The sequence below is a fragment of the Oncorhynchus mykiss genome, chromosome 19, assembly GCF_057628025.1.
Source record: "Oncorhynchus mykiss isolate SJ-2025 chromosome 19, ASM5762802v1, whole genome shotgun sequence".
In the NCBI taxonomy this organism is placed as follows: Eukaryota; Metazoa; Chordata; class Actinopteri; order Salmoniformes; family Salmonidae; genus Oncorhynchus; species Oncorhynchus mykiss.
The window spans coordinates 53953765-53976411 of record NC_143040.1 but is presented as its reverse complement, the minus strand read 5'-3'; the positions used below and the strand labels follow the sequence as shown (position 1 = coordinate 53976411).

The following is a 22647-nucleotide window of genomic DNA, read 5'->3' as shown; positions in this document are numbered from 1 at the left end:
ACAGATTTAAATTATTCTGTTGAGATCAACGGGGCATCTAGAGTAAGCCATCCATGTGATCGGGTCTGAGGTGGTAGCCAGGACCACAAAGCTACGTTTCAATGATTGTTGGGATTTACTTCAAGCATTAATTTGTTTTATTATATCCTCTACGTAGCAAGGCATTAAACGTAAACTCATTTTGCACTCATTATAATGTCAACTGGAACAATATCCTGACTCCTGCACAGTGCTTATGGCTATGTCATAAGATAGATTTTCAAATGAAGGGAAACACATTTTGGGTTAACCAGAAAAACCAATGGAACGTCACAGACCATCTCTGGAATATATTAGACTGAATTAGAATGCAAATTAGAACTCTTTCCATTTTGGATTGAACACAACTAAATTCTTTGCATGCTATGAAGTGTTCTGATGACAGACTGACATTCTCTAATAAATGGAGGATAAGTTAAAGGAAGGATCATGCTTATTAAACTGACAGGCAGAAGGTGATGATTTCCACTCTGGGTCCAAAAGTGACAGCCAGATAATCTTTGGGAAAGAAAGTCCCTGTTTATCTGAATGGGACCAATACTTCCAGCAATATTCTAAGACCATGGCAAACTGTTGTGGAGACTTTAAGTGTATGTTTGATATTTTCAACCTCATAACACTTGTTATATTTATAGGCATTTTTAGAATGTCACCTTTCATTCAATGTTTCAGACAGTTTGGTGTCTTTACTTCATGGGAAAGTTCACTCATTGTCCACTTTAGACGTGTATTTTCCTTCGATTTGACATGTACTTTCCTTTTTGTTCAACAAAACTTTTTGTTGAACGTACTAAAGCTATGCGGCGGTGCTTCACTTTGGTTAACTCTAGTATTCAGGAGTGTCTCCGTTGGAAAGACTGAACCTCCCAGGCTTTCTGAAGCCAAAGCTCAGACACAATGTTCCACTGTATTTCCAGGGATGGCACTTGACAGTAGAACATTTACTTTACGTATTACATCTGTCTGCTCAATCTCTCCGACGGCTTCTGTCTACAGTCACTATGGTTACTACTTCATCTAATAAACAGTCTTTTTAACATGCCTCTCAGGACTCTGGCAGAGGGAGTGAGATTCTTTACAGCACAGAGCTGTAGCTGGTGGCAGAGTGGAGGGAGGGCCCGAGCTGAAGAACCCAAGCTGAAAAAACGTTGGTTGGTGTGAGTTTTGTCTTCCTGTCCGAAATACAATTCAGCAGGTCTGGGTCCTTGGGCTAGGGGGAATAGCTACTCTCTGTATCCTTGCATGCGCCCCCCCCCCCCCCCCCCCCCCCACCCACACCCGATCCAAGTTCCCCATAGTGTCAGAGCAGAGAAAGACTATAGCAGTACAGAACGTCTACAGCCTGCTCTGAATTAACCCATGTGAAAACAAGCCAGAGTTCACCCACAGTGCTCATTCATGCAGGCTCCAGACCAGCTTGGGGAGGGTTACACACACCACTGGCTGTGGGAAAGGTGTACAAAGGGGAAAGGAAAAATAGTGGAGGGGAAACACAACTGTCTATACAGATACAATGCATTCGGAAGGTATTCAGAGCCCTTGACCTTATCCACAATTTGTTACATTAGATCCTTATTCTAAAATGGATTAAATGTTTTTTTTCCCTCATCAAGCTACACACAATAAACAAATGCAAATGTTTTACAAATTAAAAAAATGAAATATTACATTTGCATGTATTCAGACCATTTACTCAGTACTTTGTTGAAGCACTTTGAGTCTTCTTAGGTATGATAACCCATGTATTTGAGGAGTTTCTCCCATCCTTCTCTACAGATCCTCTCAAGCTCTGGCAGGTTGGATGGGGAGATGTTGGATCGGGTTCAAGTCCGAGCTCTGGCTGGGCCACTCAAGGACATTCAGAGACTGCGTCCTGAAGCCACTCCTGCGTTGTCTTGGCTGTGTGCTTAGGGTCATTGTCCTGTGGGAAGGTCATCCTTCACCCCAGTCTGAGCGCTCTGGAACAGGTTTTCAAGGATCTCTCTGTACTTTGTGCTGTTCATCTTCCCCTCTATCCTGACTAGTCTCAGAGTAACTACTGTTGAAAAACATCCCCACAGCACGATGCTGCCCACAACGTGATGCATGCTTCACAGTAGGGATGGCGCCAGGTTTCCTCCAGACTTGACGCTTGGCATTCAGGCCAAAGAATCCAATCTTGGTTTCATCATACCAGAGAAGCTTGTTTCGCGTGGTCTGAGAGTCTTTTAGGTGCCTTTTGGCAAACTCCAATCGGGCTGTCATGTGCCTTTTACTTAAGAGTGGGTTCTGTCCACTTTACCATAAAGGCCTGATTTGTGGAGTGCTACAGAAATGGTTGTCCTTCTGGAAAGCTCTCCCATCTCCACAGAGAAGCTCTACTGACATTTCCTTCAACCTCATGACTTGTTTTTTTGCTCTGACATGCACTGTCAACTATGGGACATTTAATAGACAGATGTGTGCCTTTCCAACGCATGTCCAATCAATTGAATTTACCACAGTACTCAAATGAAGTTGTAGAAACACCTCATGGATGATCAATGGAAACAGGATGCACCCGAGCTGAATTTCGAGTCTCATAGTAAAGGGTCTCAATACCTACGTAAATAATGTTTTTCCGGTTTTAATCTGTAATAGATTTGCAAACTTTCTAAAAACCTATTTTTGCTTTGTCATTATGGTGTATTGTGTGTAGATTGATGAGGATTTATTTTTAATTAATCCATTTTAGAATAAGGCTGTGAAGTAAAAAAAGATCTGGAGAAAGGGAAGGGGTCTGAATACTTTTCAAAAGGGAAAGGGGGCTACCTAGTCAGTTGCACACCTAGTGAGCTGCACAACTGAATGCATTCAACTGAAATGTGTCTTCTGCATTTAGCCCAACCCCTCTGAATCAGAATCTTTCAAGCTGCCTTAATCAACATCCACGTCATCAGCGCCCAGGTGTTAACTGCCTTGCTCAGGGGCAGAACAACAGATATTTACAGTACCTTGTCAGCTCGGGGATTCGATCCAGCAACCTTTCATTTACTGGCCCGACACTCCTACCCGCCAAGCACTGTAGACAGGTGTGTGCCTTTCCAAAGCATGTCCAATCCATTGAATTTACCACAGGTGGACTCCAATCAAGTTGAAGAAATATCTCAAGCATGATTAAAAGAAACATGGTGCACCTGCATTTTGAGACTCATAGCAAAGGGTCTGAACATTTGTTTTCTTTTTGCAAATATTTCTAAAAACCTGTTTTCACTTTGTCATTATGGGCTATTGTGTGTAGATCGATGAGGATTTTTCCCCCCTTTAATCCATTGTAGAATAAGGCTGTAAAGTAAAAAAAAATGTGGAAAAAGTCAAGGGGTCTGAATACTTTCCGAATGCACCGTATAATAACTTCATTTGAGCAAGTTTGCTACATTAGGTAAATCATCCTGGAACAACAGGAAATGGAAACTATTATGTGGATTATAATTTGTCCTTTTTTTCTAGAGTTTATATGTTTTTCGTCAAGTTTGACATTTTAAAGTGGAAATTACAAACTTTAGAAGCCTTTTTATACCTTGAATACACATCTACATTTCCTGCTGTGCAGAAAAATTCTCAGCAACGAAAGAGTGATCAAATTAAGATCCTACATCTGTAACAACTTGTATGTGAAATGTAGATATTTATTTATGTCTATCAGTATTTTGTAGCTGTAAGGAGGTGAGAAGAATCACTATGGCCTACAGAGTTACAGTAGTAGTTACGGAGAAGAAATAGAAGACGTCCAAGGGTTGTCTAATTCTCATATATACTCGAAACATTTTCCTAGAGTAATTTCCTGTGTAAACGTGACATATCTGTCTTACATCAGAGCAAATATACTGTGTTCCTATCCTTGTCTTTCAAGAAATGTTCTATGTTTTACATCCACTTTTATATATACAATACATTTGAGGTTTCAGAGCGAGATATACAGTATAGCTACATTCAAAGTTATCTTTTGGATGGCATTGAGATGGATGGCAGATGCAGTAGATGGCACTCTCTTGAAATACCAGCTCTCACAGTCTCACATCAGAATTAGACGTTCATCCATGTTTCTCAAACGTCAAATTTAGAAATAGTTTCAAATGTCAAATTTCTAAGAAATATCTCAAGGATGATTAAAAGAAACATGAGCTCAATTTTGAGACTCATAGCAAAGGGTCTGAATATTTGTTTAGGCATTAACTACGAAATTATAAAGTAAAGGTTAAGATCAGGCATAAACTAAAAATTCTTAAAAAGGTTAGGCATGGATGGTTAATGGTTAAGGTAAGTGTTAAGGTTTGGGATAGGCTTAAAACGAATGTATCAAAAACACATTTCTATCACTGGATTCGAACATGATTCCAGCCAGAGGCAGATGCTTATACTCTTCCCATAACACCCTAGCACAGGGCTGCCCAACCCTTTTCCTGGATATCTACCGTCCTGTGGGTTTTCAGTCCAACCCTAATTTAACACACCTGATTCTACTAATTAGCTGTGCAACAAGACCTTAACTAGCTGAACCTGATATGCTAAATTAGGGTTGGACTGAAAACCTAAAGAACAGTAGATCTCCAGGAAAAGGGTTGAGCAGCCCTGCCCTAGCAAATCTGCACTCACTTTTCCCCCTAGTGGCCGGTTTCCACGTCATTTCTCGACGTCCTCAGACAGGGACGGACGTCGAATACTGACTTGTATCATGGGTGACCTGGCTTCTCCTGAATCAGAGTGTGTGGGTTAAATAGGGATTACAGCCCAAGTACAGAGTGCCCTGGGTGAAATATTGATGAGTGGGGCCTGTGGCTGGGGTTGTGACTGCATGTGCTCTACCAGACCCAGGGTGTTGGGGTCTGGAGGCAGAGCATGTGTGCTGCTAACACCCAAGGTCCGCATCAATCTTTCATGGCAACACACAGCCTTGACATCATGATCTATTATTACCTCTTTGACCTCGCTGCATTGTCTTGTTCATAGCATTTGTGCTCTCCTAAGACTGAGATACGCCACAGACAGGGCTGAGAAGGAGTATAGGATTTATTGCATGGAGCTCAGGCACTATGGATATCATACACTACATGTTTATGACCCAACCAGAACATAATACATCATAATACAATGGAATTATGTAAGTGCACCAAAACTTCTGAAAATGTATAATTGTTATTACAGTATGTACTTATGCAGATACAAACACCATGAATACATATCTGAATGGGTCAGAGGATGTATCATTCTTCAGATATCTCAACATGGGCAACACAACACATGATTTCTCCACATCACTGCAACAACCAAGCACTTGCAGTAAAATCCATTCATGACCACCAGTTTACATGCCAATTTGGGGTGGCCAAACTAAATACCCTCATATATAACAAAAGATACTTAAGATGTATTACAAACTGTGACTTTGGGCTGCCACATCATAGTAATTTAAATTCTTACATATCACTTGTGTAGCAATCTGCACACATCTAAGTTATTTTTGTATTAATTTATCTTGTAGATTAAAATATATTTTGACATAATACTTTGATGGAGTGAAATTGTTCATAAAACTCAAATATCATGTGTTTCCAATTTTTACGAGAATTTAGAAGGGATATTTTGTAACATGAATTGCTACAATATCTATTTTCCTAAATATGGAGGGATAACATATCTTGATTCCAAATGTCAGGAATTTCAATAAAATTATAGAAATACAAAACATGATTCAGTTATCTGTCACAAAAAGTGATTTATACAATCAACAATCAGATTAGCTAATGATAATAATAATAGTAAAATATGAATATAAATCTTATGGTTGGTACCTACAGTATTAAAGCATAAACATTCACTGTTGTGTACATACCTTTTATATTACATTGGATTACTGCACTCCATTAATGGGTGCTCTGTTTGAAAACACAAAGAACAAGATTTTATGCCCCAGTAAGTAATTCTCCTCTGAGCTTGGCAGAGATCTTGTAGTTCAGGGGCTTCAATGTTAACCCATAGGAGCAGTCTAAGGAGAGGTCCTGACTTGGATTATTTTCAAATGTGCACTGGTGAATTAAAATAGCAGAAAATAAAAAGACCTCCACTTTGGCTATCTGGTCACCGATACATCGCCTCTTCCCTGCTGAGAATATCATCACACTGCTGGTCAGATCCTTGTCAAGGGCACCATTTTCATCTAGAAACCGTGAAGGGTCAAAGAGATGTGGGTCCTTCCACTGTAAAGGGTCGTGGTTGACAGACCACTGGTTGATGAAGACCACTGTGTCTTTGGGGATGTGGAAGCCTTCGATGGTAACATCTGAGGTGGTGGAGTGTGGGATGGTGAGGGGTACAAAGCTGGTGTAGCGCATGGTCTCATAGATAACGGCATCTAGGTAAGCCAGGTTGGCTTTGTCCTCAATACAGGGCAGCCTGTCACGGCCTACCACTTTGTCAATCTGCTCCTGCAGTCTGGTTTGGATGTTGGGGTATTTCACCAATAAAAGGAGCATCCAATGAAGGCAAGTGGACACAGTATCCAGTCCTGCACCAATCAGATCAGACACTGTCCCTTCTGTGTGGGCCTCCGTCAACCCGGTATCACTGTCCGCCTTGTCAATGACCCCAATAATGGCATCACTCATGTCCCGGGTCACTTCAGGGTCAAATGTCTCCCTGTGCTCCACAACCTTGTCTCTCACAAAGGTGAAAAACTCTTTATTGAGGTCTTTGAAGCTCTGGTAGACCCTGCGGACAGGATTTGGGAAATACTGAAGCCAGGGCATGACATCCACCAAGCTGCCAGCCCCCACCGTCTCTCCAAACTTGTCCACGCTGCCCAGAAGGGTTCTAAACTCAATGTCATCATGTCCATAACGTTTTCCAAAACACAGGGCACAGATTACATTGGCAGCAGCTACTGTCAGTTCATGAGCAGGGTTGAAAAACTGTCCCTCAGCATTGAGTTTGAGGAAAGCTTCAATGAGCTCAGTGGCCTCTGCCACAACGTGCTGTTCAAATGCTTTTTTGGTCTGGCTGTTGGCAGAGGAGAAAGCTCTAATGGTGGTCTGAGCGATCTTCCGGTGGGTCCTCCACTGTTTGCTGTAGTTAGTGAATGTCATGCTGTTACCACCAGACACTGACTGAAAAGACACAAAGTTGGGTCTGCCTGCAAACTCTGTGCTGTGTTGAACCAATGCTTCTCGTATTGATGCATCTCCATTAAGCACCACTATGTTGTTGCAGCCCAGTCTTATCTGATACACGTTGCCGTACTTCTTTGCCAGCTTGGAGAAGGTGATATGAGGCATCTGCCCCAGCTGCATGGCATTGCCCACCACCGGCCAGGCAAAAGGTCCTGGCAGCCTTCTCTTGAGTCTGAGATTCCTGACCCACAGACAGGCTTCCAGACAGAAGAGGAAAACCAAGGAGGCGACCAGCGCTGGCTGGACCTGTCCACTCCACTCCCTGATGATGCTGCTGCCTTTCACCTCAAAGTCTGTTTCCAGCAGTGCCATGGTTCTAAGATATTCTATTTCTGTTGTTCAATTCTTCAAATTTTGAGAGATTACACTTTTTCTTTGTTGAACGTTATTCCTGGTAACCGTATAATTGAAATGGATCCTCCTCTCACCTCAATTCCCCCAAAAATACAAAAATAAGTAGTCTTTTTTAAAGTATGGTCTGTCCTACATTATGATCTGAAAATGTAGGAAATGAATCGAGACAATGAAGACGGTTTTCAGCACCTCTTACACACTACAGTCTCTGTCTCCTCTTCCTCCTCCTCCGTGCTGGCTTGTGAACAGGCTCGATCAGGTTGAGTGGTTAGCAGTGGTGCATTTGGTGTCCGTCTTCAGATGACCACATTAGAGGAATGAAGATTTCAGCTTTGACACTCCCTTATATATCTTCTTAGTGGGTGGGAGGGGTCAGGGACTCAGGTTTTTTATTATCTCTCCCCTCCCATTGTGACCACAGAGCAGGCATTAAAACTCCTATTCATTTCTTTTAGCACCATGTCGCTCATTCCAGCTGAGTGTCAGTTCTTTCTTATACCTAACACTCAACCCATGGTAAGACAAGGAGGAAAGCAGCAAGCAGTCAGGCCTGCCAGCCAAGGGCTAAAACAGAAAGAGTTTAGATTTAGCAGGCCAGAGGACCTGAAAGATTGGGCTGCACTACCTTTAAACACAATACAGGTACCACAGGGGATCATTTTAGATGGTTTCTATAAATGGTGTAGTAGTTAGGGTTCCAGATTTCAGTCACAAAGACCACCGCAGCTAAACTCACCCCAACTAAACTCACTGGACACTGATTGGTCCTGTTATATTCTGGATTGTGGAAATCGCTTGATTACCTCTCTAAGGCGGCAGGAAACTTGGCGGTTAAGCACGATGGCAAGTAACCAAAAGATCAATGGTTTGAATCCCTGAGCTGATTAGGTAAACTATCTATTGATGTGCCATTGAGCAAGGCACATAACCCTAATTGTGCTGGATAAAACCGTCTGCTAAATGACTAGAACATATGTAGGATTTTTTCCTGACAGAAATACAGCAAAATAAAATAAATAAATAAATCAAAAGTCTCAGTGAAGTACCCAGGCTAAGGGAGGACTGCTTGTAACTTTTAAATATTCGGTTGAGCTTTCTTCTGTGGATTATAAACCAATGTATGCATTTTTAATTACATCATTTTTTGATCTGTTATTTTCAGAGCATGTTCTGTTAACTCTAAACACCACGAGGAATAGAATCCAACATATGACTATGAAAGCTCTGGGTTTTGCATCTGGACACAGAACAGAAACGAACAATACACTAGTATATGTTTTATAAAAGTCTACATTTACAAGAGCTTTTGTTAGCATAAGGGTCCTTTTATATTTATAAACTAAATAATATAACTCTTAGGCTTGAGGCTTTATCAAAATAGTTCAAAAGTTATTTCAAAACAGGGACCTCTGACAATTACACTAGTAATAAAGCTATGGAGATAAACAAATAACTTTTAGAAAGTAGACCTACTGGGGGTTCAATGCTGTTCAGCAGGAATTCATCTACTATTGAATTCTGTGCTCTGATGGTGATGCTTGCTGCAAGGAGAGATTCCTCTGTTATATGATGTATTGTTGCCAAACCAGATCACAATTCAAATACATTTGATGTGTTTTAACAGTTTTGATGAGATCAAACATGCAGGACTGGTGTAGACTAGCTGTAAAACATAATGATTGTAACCAGTGATAAACACTTGTTGACAGTTGTATTATAATTTATTAAGTATTGTATTATACAATGTACCTTAGAGTGTGAATCCCCATAATAATTGTTACTTTGTCATTTTTTATGCACCACCTCATGTTCATTCCGCTGTACATGGAGTGTGTTACTACAAAGAACAACACATGGAGAGGAGAATGCAATCCTTCCGGTGATGAGGTATTTTTAATGAGTTAATCAATGACAAACCAGAGAGAAGCAGAATCAGTCACTATCAGCCCCTGATTGATTTAAACATTGCTTTATTAATTCCAGATGTAGCTTATTTTTCAATTATATAAAACAAACAAACAAAACAACATATTTTCAATCATTAATCCCTGCATGGACATTCAACACATGTTGTAGTTGAGTTTCTTGGTTTGAGAGAGGCAGATATTCTGAACGATATTTAATACATTTCTGAAAACATGTTCTTTGACAAAGGTGACATTACATCTACAGATTTCAGAGCCTTGAGGTTTAAACATGCATGCATTTTTGAAAAGTAGTAATATTGTATTTAGTGTCAGTTGGTTTGGATATGAAGGGATGGGTTGTGTAGCTGGAGTGCCTGTTCAGTAAAGTAGATTTCTGAGAAGATCAATAGGGTCCGTGTTTAGAATTGGTCCTGTCCCAACTGCTCATCAGCATTATCAGTACCATACTTCTAGACTCCAGTAGAAACCCACCTCACCATTGAAACACCTCCAAATATTGTTGGAGACACTGAGCGTGAAGTTGCACAGAGGCAACAGTACTGTTAACGCTGAATTGTCTTCACACGGTAGGCTATGGAAAATACATATCGTGATTTTCCTTTAGCAGTTCGTCAGCATCTGTCAACAGTATTCAATGTGCTCATATGCATGGTGTACAGTAGATAGTGGATTTGATTATAATACTTAACAAATATTGTTCATACCTGAAATATATATATAAAAAAAAAATTGTGACAGCTTTATGTGAAAAAGATAAATACATTGAAACATCACCATGTTAATAACAGACATCCACAAAGTCCTCAAGGCAACAAACTGTGGTCCTTCAGGTGTGACTACAACATTCACAAACACTCACAGGCATATTACACTGTGATATAACCTTCCATTGACTGTTGAGGAATATTCTAGTTTCCTGCACATATTTTCATATGTTCACATGCTGAATACTGTATATGATGTACGCTCAAAACTCAAAATGTATATGAAACAAAAGTATACTTAATTAAAGAAAATGATCAAGTACATAGTTTGAGAACCTGTTCAAATTGATTGACCCCATGACCCCTGGCCCCCAACACAGGAGAAAAAGCTATACCTAGCAAACTTTCCATCACTGTAATCATACTTTCAATCCTGTATCAACAACAATGCAACATATTAAATTGTGATCAGATATTAATTAAATACTAAATATGAAATATTACACTCAACAACAACATTCAGTGCATGTTTACTAATACTCACTGTAAAATATCATTGCTTGGCAAACTTGTAGTTTCTGCTGGCCTTGAGTCACAATATTGGGATGAGATTTTTATGCAGGTGACACCAGACCGAGCAGCTTCCCCCTGAGCTTGGTTGTGATGGTGTAGTACAGGGGCTTCAGTGCGAGCCCATAGGAACAACCAAGGGTCAGGGTCTCTGAGGGGTTGCTCTCAAAGGTACACTGGTGAAGCAAGATGGCTGTAAATAAAAAGATTTCCACTTTGGCAATCTGGTCGCCAATACATCGCCTCTTACCAGTGGAGAAGATCATGACGCTGTTAGTTAGGTCCTTGTCAAGAGCACCGCTTTCATCTAGGAAACGTGAAGGGTCAAAGAGATGTGGGTCCTTCCACTGTAAAGGGTCGTGGTTGACAGACCACTGGTTGATGAAGACCACTGTGTCTTTGGGGATGTGGAAGCCTTCGATGGTAACATCTGAGGTGGTGGAATGGGGGATGGTGAGGGGTACAAAGCTGGTGTAGCGCATGGTCTCATAGATAACGGCATCTAGGTAAGCCAGGTTGGCTTTGTCCTCAATACAGGGCAGCCTGTCACGGCCTACCACTTTGTCAATCTGCTCCTGCAGTTTGGTTTGGATGATGGGGTATTTGATCAAAAGCAGGAGAATCCATTGTAAAATGGTTGACATTGTGTCTTGGCCGGCTCCAATAAGGTCTGTGACTGTTCCTTCTGTGAAGTCTTTGGTCAGTCCACTGTCCTTTCCGTGCTCAATCACATTAATGATAGCATCACTTATGTCCCGGGTCACATCAGGGTTGAAGGTTTCTCTGTGCTGCACCACTTTGTCTTTCACAAAGGTAAAAAACTCCTCATTTATGTGTTTGAAATTCTGGTAGACGCTGCGGACAGGATTTGGGAAATTCTGAAGCCAGGGCATGACATCCACCAAGCTGCCAGCCCCCACCGTCTCTCCAAACTTGTCCATTCTGCCTAGGAGAGTTCTAAACTCAATATCATCATGGCCATAACGTTTTCCAAAGCACAGGGCACAGATTACATTGGCAGCAGCGACTGTAAATTCATGAGCGGGATTAAAATATCGTCCATCTGCACTCATTCTCAGAAATACCTGCACAAGATCCATAGATTCTCCTAAAACGTGCTGCTCAAATGCTTTCTTGGTCTGGCTGTTTGCTGAGGAGAAAGCTCTAATGGTAGATTGTGCAATTCTCCGGTGCATTTTCCACTGTTTGCTGTAGTTAGTGAATGTCATGCTCCTGCCTCCTGAAATCATCCGAAAAGACACAAAGTCAGGTCTGCCTGCAAACTCTGTGCTGTGCTGAACCAAGGCTTCTCGTATTGCTGTGTCTCCATTAAGCACCACTATGTTGTTGCAGCCCAGTCTTATCTGATACACGTTGCCGTACTTCTTTGCCAGCTTGGAGAAGGTGATATGAGGCATCTGCCCCAGCTGCATGGCATTGCCCACCACCGGCCAGGCAAAAGGTCCTGGCAGCCTTCTCTTGAGTCTGAGATTCCTGACCCACAGACAGGCTTCCAGACAGAAGAGGAAAACCAAGGAGGCGACCAGCGCTGGCTGGACCTGTCCACTCCACTCCCTGATGATGCTGCTGCTGCCCTTCACCTCAAACTCTGTGTCCAGCAGTGCCATGGTTTTAGATGATTTATTACCTATTCCTGGAGACAGATATTGTGAATAGAAAAGAACAGTACAAAAAAGTTCCACTTTTTTCAGCACTCTCAGTCAGTTTTAGTCCAGCTTACTTTTCAAAGGTGATTTTGTGATATTCAATTTCAATGAATCCATCTAATATAAAACTAGTTCAGTTAGTTTAAAGTCCAAAGTGTCCTGCTGAGACCATGGTGACAGTCTCAGTACTTCTTGGGAAATTATCTCAGATTAAGCTTGGTGAGTTATGGTGAAGTTGTTCTCTAGTCACACTTTTCAGCAAGATGTAAGACCTTAGTGACTAGTTTTGCTTCAGCACGGTGTCTTATATGTTTGCAGTCTGTGGGCAGGGCTCAGCATTATTTTCATACTCCTCCCATTGTGATAGCCCTGCAGACCCCACTATATATGATCTTTCTGCTGTTGGACCTCGACGCGCGCCGCGCACTAGGAAACAGAGCGCGCAAGAGCAACCGCTGTCCCCGGAGGTGAGCTCCAGTAACTAGTGACAAGTTTAGGAGGAAAGTGACGATTATTTTACAAACTCGAATAGTGACAGACGATCCCATTTTAAATTGTTATACTTACTTATACTTAGAAAACTCAATGGCGCAGTTTGGTACAGAAAAGCGTATAGCGGTTTGTTTCTCATATAGTCGATAACGTATGGTTTGCTTTTGAGCGCGTCTGCATGGACATTCTATTCTCTCCATAATTAGCCTAACTGAAACTCTGTTTAGTCTCTCTCATAAAATTATGAATGTTCTCATGGTGCCATGTATCCTAATACATGTATTTAAAAAGCATGGGTTTTCATTAAGTTTGACTACTTTTCAGGTACTGTGCAACGCGTTGTTGCATATTGCGTTCTTTTAGTGCTGCATATAGCAAGTTGTATATCTTTGTGATAGTATTTTCAATCACTCAACTATCTCGTGTTTCAAATCGAACTCTGAAGGTCAGTGAAAGTTGCGTATGAGCCTACCGGAGTCCGAAGGTTTCCATAATATTGCGCAGAAGATGAAACAAATAATATTTGTAATAATACAATTATGTTAGATCTTCCATCATTGTCTGAATTTCCTTTCTTGAATAGCCTAAATTACATTTAGCTTATTGAACTAGGGATGGGTAACTATCAGAAGTGTTTAAATTAAATTAACCCCCATCTTGATAAGTGGCTCTTACACACCTGTCTAGTGATATAAAATTAAAATAACCCATAGTTCACATGGATGCAACTAAAATAATTATCCAAGTGTGGATTGAAATATTGTTTATAGACTATATATGGACTGTTTATTTTGCCATTATGAAGAACTTCCTGCCTGTGTAAAACTATCAGGTTATTTAAAAATGATAAATACAATGTTGCATTTGCAATACAGGTAAATAGACTAACTTGCCTTACATAAGTATGCTTATACAAACACCTCTAAACAGAAAGCCCGAAATCTTATCAGAGAAAATCCATGAAAAATTCATATTCACATTTTCAGCAGATCTCATGCTACAGCATTTCTTCAAGCCTTTACAAAGCATAAAAGTGGCTGTAGTTCTGCGTGAGAGCCATGTTTCAGATATGAGCCAGCAACCTGGTCTCAGAGCCTTTCATATTATTCTGTACATAATCCGAGACACTCCATTTAGTATGGTATGTTATGTTTCGTATATTTGCATAGGACAGATGGTTACTTAAGGCAAAAACCAAAAGGTTGAGAGTTTGAATCTTTAGCATTTTAGATAATTAGCAACTTTTCAACTACTTACTGTTTTCTAGCTACTTTGAAACAAAATCCCCTGCCCTTAATCTTAACCCTTTTAGCTAACCCTTCCCCTAACCCTAACCTTAAGCCTTTTAGCTAACCCTTACCCTAAACCTAAAGTCTAGCAACCCCAAAGTTTGCGGGTTTGAATTTAATCACAGACAACTTATGCATTTTAGCTAATTAGCAACTTTTCAACTACTTACTACTTTTTAGCTACTTTGGAACTACTTCCCCTTCTCCTAACCTCAACCGTAACACTTTTAGTTAACCCTTCCCCTAACCCTACTTTAACTCCTACTCTTAACCCTAACCTTAACCCTAACCCTGGGCTACCGAGTGGGGCAGTGGTCTAAGGCACGGCATCTCAGTGCAAGTGGCATCACCACAGTCCATGATTCAAATCCAGGCTGTATCAGATCCAGCTGTGATTGGGAATCCCATAGGGTGGCGCACAATTGGTCCGGGGTAGGCGTTCTTAATGTGTTCTTAACTGGCTTGCCTAGTTAAATATTTTCTTGTATAAACTTAACCCCTAGCCTAGCTAATGTTAACCAGCTAGCTAATGTTAGCCACCTAGCTAGAATTCGTAACATATCATATGTTTTGCAAATTTGTAACATACATGGGCAAGAAAAAGTATGTGAACCCTTTGGAATTATCTGGATTTCTGCATCAATTGGTCATAAAATTTGATCTGATCTTCATCTAACTTAAATTAATAACACACAAACAATTATATGTTTTCATGTCTTTATTGAACGCACCATGTAAACATTCACAGTGCAGGGTGGGAAAAGTATGTGAACTTTTGGATTTAATAACAGGTTGACTCTCCTTTGGCAGCAATAAACCCAACCAAACATTTTCCGTAGTTGCAAATCAGACCTGTACAACGGCCAAGAGGAATTTTGGACCATTCATCTTTACAAAACTGTTTCAGTTCACCAATATTTTTAGGATGTCTGGTGTGAACCGCTCTCGAGGTCATGTCACAGCATTTTAAATCAGGTTGCAAAGCAGCCCCAAATCATGATGCTCCCTCCATCATACTTTACAGTTGGGGTGAGGTTTTGATGTAGGTGTGCTGTGCCTTTTTTTCTCAACACATAGTGTTGTGTGTTTCTTCCAAACAAATCAACTTTATTTTCATCTGTCCACAGAACATTTTGCCAGAAGTGCTGTGGAACATCCAAGGGACTATTTTGCGAACTTCAGACTTGCAGCAATGTTTTTTTGGACAGCAGTGGCTTCTTCCGTGGTGTCCTCCCATGAACACCATTCTTGTTTAGTGTTTTACGTATCGTAGACTCGTCAACAGAGATGTTAACATGTTCCAGAGATTTCTGTAAGTCTTTAGCTGACACTCCAGGATTCTTCTTACCTCATTGAGCATTCTTCACTGTGCTCTTGCAGTCATCTTTGCAGGACAGCCACTCCTAGGGAGAGTAGCAACAGTGCTGAACTTTCTCCATTTATAGACAATGTGTCTTACCGTGGACTGATGAACATTAAGGCTTTTAGAGATACTTTTATAACCCTTTCCAGCTTTATGCAAGTCAACAATTCTTAATCTTAGGTCTTCTGAAATCTATTTTGTTTGAGGCATGGTTCATATCAGGCAATGCTTCTTGTGAATAGCAAACTCAAATTTTGTGAGTGTTTTTTATAGGGCAGGACAGCTCAAACCAACATCTTCAATCTCGTCTCATTGATTGGACTCCAATTAGCTTTGGGAAAAGTCATTAGCCTAGGGGATCACATACTTTTCCCAACCTACACTGTGATTATTGAAATTATCTATTCAATTCAGACAAGAAAAATAAAATAATTTGTATTTTATTAGTTTAAGCACACTGTTTGTCTATTGATGTGACTTAGTTGAAGATCAGATCAAACTGTATGACTAATTTATGCAGAAATACAGGTCATTCCAAAGGGTTCACATACTTTTTTCTTGCCAATGTATAATATGAATTGTAATTAGTACCATATCATAGGAAATGGGTGATGAACAACCACAAATGAATACATACCATACAAAACTTAACATATCATGCGAAATGGAGTGTCTTGGAATTACGTACAGAATAATACGAAATGCTCTGAGACCAGCTTAGAGCCATCCAATGGCAGCTTTCTTTATATAATATCACAATACACCTCAGGTGCCCTCTGGGTGCTCTCTGAAGTGGCTCTTGAGTGCCAAAGAGTTAGGAGGAAACTTTTCAGGAGATCAAAAGGGTTGAATGACATTCTGATCCCTCGAAAGGTGCAGGTGGAAGGTGACACTAAAGATGTCGGTTTTGGTACCTGAAATACAGTATATCATGCTTTCATGCCTGGTAGCACACATCATGGTCAACCTGAGCACTGTCCTTGGCATGCATTACAAAGTACAGTTTATTCTTTATTGAAATCAAAGTTGAATTTTAGTTCCAGAGGCAAAACTCCCCCCCCCCCTCAGTGTCAAAGAAGATATTTTGTGTTTCTAGTTCTCTCACCAACTGTGAAGTTTATTTTTGCAGGTAGCTAATGACCCTAATTGAAGGCACTAACATTTTCTAAATGTGAGGCAGTAAGTTAGGGGGACAGAGACTTCAGTAATACTCCAGCACAGTCACTCATTATTGGGGCATGAGGAAACGGGAAAGGGGGAGGGGGAATTCTCGTTATGGGTGTTACAGATTTTTTTTCTATGTTTTGGTCTAGATTATTTAATCATTGCATAGCCTATTTTCATAGCTGAGGTTAAATAATAGTAATTAAAGACATGCTCCGGTACTTTGGCAACTACTAAGTATTTTTAAACCTCCCACTTTGGGCTGGATGTGTCAATGTGTAGTTCATACATGCATAATCTATTACCTCACATAGCCAGTTTGAAAGCCACTGTTTTCTGGAAGCTGTGTGATAGCATTTCCCATACATTAACCGTCACGTGGGCCAGCCCCCTAGCAATTCAAGTTTCAGCCAATGAGCTTCAGCCCCTCGGCATTTGAGTGACCGCCAGCAAAACGCACACACAGTAGAGCGAGAGAGCCAGCAATGACGTGGTGCACATATCTGCACATTTGTGAAGTAGTACGCAATATCCTGGGAGCCCTTTTGGCTCCTGAGCACTACTGGCTAAAAAGTATACAAAAGTACCGGAGAATATCTTTAAGAGATCAATCTGCCAAGCCTTTCTTAAGTTGATTCAAATATTATTTGAGCTGAGTTTTTATTAAAAAAGTCCTCATTACATGCAGGGTTGGGTAGGTTACTTTCAAAATGTTACTAGTTGCCTGTCCAGAATTGTAATCAGTAACGTAACTTTTGGATTACCCAAGATCAGTAACATAATCTGATTACTTTCCCCTTGGGAGACATTAGAAGACAAAAAGGATCCATCAAACACATTTGGTGTGTCATCATAGTGGTCTCTGACTTGTAGACAGACTCGCTCAGGTGGAACAAACTTAAACTTTCCCCTTTTTTCAATGGTGAATTGAATGTCATTGAGAAAACATGGTGAAAAATTATATATATTTTTTTAGCAATCATCCTTTCTGAATTGAGCAATCTTTACATTAAACATTAACATAAGCCAAAATATGTATTATTACAGTAACTGTACAGTAATGTTGAAAGTGGGAAGAAAGGATGCTTTCAACATAAAAAATGTTAAAACTACATAAATAACAACAGAAAAGGTTTTAAGGGTAAAAAAACCTTTGTGTTTTTTTTAATTGTCTTGTTCCTCTGAGACTTGAGATGGAATACAGGTAAAATCACGAAATGTAGAGCATTGCTCAAACGTCAGAAGGTACATTAAACATGCTCTGTATGTGTATGTTTTACTACTAGGTTTAATTGGTTGTTTCTTTTAATTGGTTGAGAGAAATGTGAAAAGACATAATTATTCCATAGTTTGGATACAATTGAAGCCACAATCTGTAATTCTGCATATTATACCTGAGGTAAAGTTTTGTTTGACCCTCTGTACTTCAAAATGAAATTGGTCTCCCTTTTCTGTTTTTGATAGTTATCCAACTTCATAACTATGTCTAGAAGCTGTTCACTTCCCTCTCCCTGTTTTGTCAGCAGAAATGTGGTGTTTCTGAAAACACGAAAGCATCCAGCATGATTCCTCGGTTAACCAGACACAGCAATGTCAAATCAAATCAAATTGTATTGGTCACATACACATATTTAGCAGATGTTATTACGGGTGTAGGGAAATGCTTGTGATCCTAGCTCGAACAGTGTAGTAGTATCTAACAGTTCACAACAATACACACTAATCTAAAAGTAAAAGAATGGAATTAAGAAACATATAAATATTAGATGGAGCAATGTCGGAGTGGCATTGACTAAACTACAGTAGAACAGATACAGTCTATACATAGGAGATTAGTAAAGCAATATGTCAACATTATTTAAACATTATTAAAGTGACTAGTGTTCCATTATTAAAGTGGCCAGTGATTCCAATTCTATGTACAGTGGGGCAAAAAAGTATTTAGTCAGCCACCAATTGTGCAAGTTCTCCCACTTAAAAAGATGAGAGAGACCTATAATTTTCATCATAGGTACACTTCAACTATGACAGACAAAATGAGAAAAAAAATCCAGAAAATCACATTGTAGGATTTTTAATGAATTTATTTACAAATGATGGTGGAAAATAAGTATTTGGTCAATAACAAAAGTTTATCTCAATACTTTGTTATATAACCTTTGTTGGCAATGACAGAGGTCAAACATTTTCTGTAAGTCTTCACAAGGTTTTCATTTTTTCCAAAAATATTATTTGTGTAGACGAAATAGCTCCGTTGTGTTCATCACGTTTGGTTAAGAAAAATACTGGAAAATACAGTCACTTACAACGCCAAACTTTTTTCAAAATTAGCTCCATAATATCGACAGAAACATGGCAAACGTTGTTTGGAATCAATCCTCAAGGTGTTTTTCACATATCTATTCGATAATCTATCAGTGGTGGCAGCTGGCTTCTCAACAGAAGCAAACGGAAAAATACTGCAGCTGGAGATTACGCAGTAATTGCAACGGAGGACACCAAGCGACCACCTGGTAGATGTAGTCTCTTATGGTCAATCTTCCAATGATATGCCTACAAATATGTCACAATGCTGTAGACACCTTGGGGAAAACGTGGAAAACGTAAGCTGACTCCTAGCTCCTTCACAGCCATATAAGGAGTCATTGGAATGAGGCGGTTTCAAAAAATGCAGCACTTCCTGATTGGACTTTTATCTGGGTTTCGCCTGTAACATTAGTTCTGTGGCACTCACAGACAATATCTTTGCAGTTTTGGAAACGTCAGAGTGTTTTCTTTCCAAAGCTGTCAATTATATGCATAGTTGAGCATCTTTTCGTGACAAAATATCTTGTTTAAAACGGGAATGTTTTTCATCCAAAAATTAAAAGAGCGCCCCCTATATCGACGAAGTTAAACAGGGGGACATGTCTGGCACTGCAGGATTTGAGTCCCTGGCGGCGTAGTGTGTTACTGATGCTAGGCTTTGTTTCTTTGGTCCCAGCTCTCTGCAGGTCATTCACGAGGTCCCCTCGTGTGGTTCTGGGATTTTTGCTCACTGATCATTTTGACTCCACGGGGTGAGATCTTGCGTGGAGCCCCAGATCAAGGGAGATTATCAGTGGTCTTGTATGTCTTCCATTTCCTAATAATTGCTCCCACAGTTGATTTCTTCAAACCAAGCTGCTTACCTATTGCAGATTCAGTCTTCCCAGCCTGGTGCAGGTCTACAATTTTGTTTCTGGTGTCCTTTAACAGCTCTTTGGTCTTGGCCATAGTGGAGATTGGAGTGTGACTGTTTGAGGTTGAGGACAGGTGTCTTTTATACTGATAACAAGTTCAAACATGTGCCATTAATACAGGTAACGAGTGGAGGACAGAGGAGCCTCTTAAAGAAGAAGTTACAGGTCTGTGAGAACCAGAAATCTTGCTTGTTTGTAGGTGACCAAATACTTATTTTCCACCATAATTTGCAAATAAATTCATAAAAAATCCTACAATGTGATTTTCTGGATTTTTTTTCTCATTTTGTCTGTCATAGTTGAAGTGTACCTATGATGAAAATTACAGGCCTCTCTCATATTTTTAAGTGGGAGAACTTGCACAATTGGTGGCTGACTAAATACTTTTTTGCCCCACTGTATATAGGGCAGCAGCCTCTAAGGTGCAGGGTTACGTAATCGGGAGGAAGCCAGCTAGTGATGGCTATTTAATTAACAGTCTGACGGCCTTGAGATAGAAGCAATTTTTCAGTCTCTCAGTCCCAGCTTTGATGCACCTGCACTGACCTCACCTTGTGGATGATAGCGGGGTGAACAGGTAGTGGCATGGGTGGTTGATGTCCTTGCTGATCTTTTTGGCCTTCCTGTGACATTGGGTGCTGTAGGTGTCTCAGAACAGAAGACACCGCTTCACTTGGATGACTATTTCTCGCTTGTCTCATTGTGCTATCGCTACAGGGTTCTTTTGTGTGTGTAACACTACACCATAACTGACCTTCTCCTCCTCCTGCTCTCCTTCATACACATGTGGCCACACGCAGGCGGGGGCTCATGTGTGTTCTTTTTGTGTGTGGCTGCCGTGTTTGCCTGTGATTATCTCCTGTAACCTGGCTGTGAAAGTTTGTCCCTGACCCCAAGCTGACTCTGCCGGGGTGGGGAGAAGAGTGGTGGGAAGGGACTGGGGATGGGAAGGGGCTTGGAGGGCTTCATGTTGCATATAATGCTCTGGCGGCAGGCGCGTGGAGACAGGACCCACGGTAGACCAGGCTGCCCCAGCCCTGCAGCTAATCATTGTTTACTGGTCTAATTTCCACTTCTCAGTGAGCTACTGTCACGCACAGCACCGACAGGCAGGAAGGAGGGGGGCATAGAGGAGAGGAAAGCCAGGGGTCCAACAGGCAGTTGCTGAGCCGGTGGGACTTGGGAAAGGGGAAGAGCAAAGGGGAATGCAGGAATTTCAGTGTAGATTAGGCTTTAGAAAGAACACGGGTGAGCCAATATCGAAAACTAGACTGCCCAAAAATCCCAGACAAACCAGTAAACAGACCAACCAAAACATCCCCTGGGCCTTGGCCATCCGAGCCAGCCAAGGAGGTAACCACCGGACATTGCTAGTTTGAGATGCTGAAGTTTGAGATGACTGCATTTTTTCAGGGCTGGCCATGTACGGTATGAGGTCACAAAGACAGACACTCCTCACTGGGCACACACTGGTGAATCAACATTGTTTCCACATAATTTCAATGAAATTACATTGATCAAATGTGGAATAGACGTTGAATTGGTATCTGTGCCCAGTGGCTCACAGCTCAAACATGGCCACCGTCTTGACTGCTGTATAAAAGGAGGACTTAAAAAGGAACATTTAGGCATCATTCACTTTAGTGGAATGATAACATCCTGACACAGTAGTTGGGGAAAAGTAGAGCTGACACGTAATGTGCACAAAGATAAACAACACTTGTTGTAAATCTTGAAGTGTATAAATAGCCTAGCTCTTGGCCTGTGCAATGACGCCACCTTTTCACACGAGAGCCATGATGGCCAATGTGCGGCCAAAATCTGTTGAACCTTTTTAATTAGCATGAAAATGCTGTTCAACTAAGTGTCATTGAATTACTGAAACCTTTTCACATGTTGAGGACATTTTCCCTGCATTCAAGGCCTGTATATCCTCGTAGCATGCATGCTATAAAGAGTGTTGCAATCTATTCATAATTCAAGACAAAGAGTGACATAAATTACTAATGGTTAACAAAGAGAATAATATACATAAAAATGAGTGTGGCATGAATATGGGATGAGTTTACAGTGAAATTGCTTGTCATGCAGAACGTTCGCCCCATGTACTTCGCTCAGTGATCTGAGTGGCATGATCATAACAGCCTGGTTGTGTTTAAAAATATATATTTCATTTTTTTTACGTGGTAAATCAGATTTAATATTACAGATATATTGTGGCTTCTATGAATGTAATTGTTTGCATAATTTACAATCGCCCATATATATATATATAATATATAATAATATTTTAAGTGAAAAGTTTGCACACACCTACTCATTCCAGGGTTTTTCTTTATTTTTTTTACTATTTTCTACCTTGTAGAATAATAGCGAAGACAAAAAATTATGAAATAACACATATGGAATCACGTAGTAACCAAAAAACTGTTAAACAAATCCAAATATATTTTATATTTGAGATTCTTCAAAGTAGCCACCCTTTGCCTTGATGACAGCTTTGCACACTCTTGGCATTCTCTCAACCAGCTTCATGAGGTTTTAGAATTCAAGGCACACAGTCACCTGGAATGCATTTCAATTAACAGGTGTGCCTTGTTAAAAGTTCACTTGTGGAATTTCTTTAATTTCTTAATGCGTTTGAGCCAATCAGTTGTTTTGTGATAAGGTAG

The 22647-nt window shown here is 40.5% G+C and overlaps 2 protein-coding genes and 1 long non-coding RNA gene across 3 annotated transcripts; 1 reads left to right on the top strand and 2 right to left on the bottom strand.

Moving 5' to 3' along the window:
* Positions 1-5246: 5246 nt before the first annotated feature.
* Positions 5247-7736, bottom strand: cyp1c2 (cytochrome P450 family 1 subfamily C polypeptide 2). The gene is given in 1 exon segment (NM_001185032.1): positions 5247-7736. A coding segment is annotated over 1 exon segment (1575 nt). The 5' UTR covers positions 7536-7736; the 3' UTR covers positions 5247-5960.
* A 3074-nt stretch (positions 7737-10810) lies between these two features.
* On the bottom strand, positions 10811-12530 carry cyp1c1 (cytochrome P450 family 1 subfamily C polypeptide 1). Its single transcript, NM_001185031.1, is given in 1 exon segment — positions 10811-12530. A coding segment is annotated over 1 exon segment (1584 nt). The 5' UTR covers positions 12408-12530; the 3' UTR covers positions 10811-10823.
* A 323-nt stretch (positions 12531-12853) lies between these two features.
* On the top strand, positions 12854-18034 carry LOC149975236 (uncharacterized). The gene is made up of 2 exons (XR_016488683.1): positions 12854-12913; positions 15355-18034. It is a non-coding gene; the product is annotated as an uncharacterized LOC149975236 (long non-coding RNA).
* The last annotated feature ends 4613 nt before the right edge of the window (positions 18035-22647 follow it).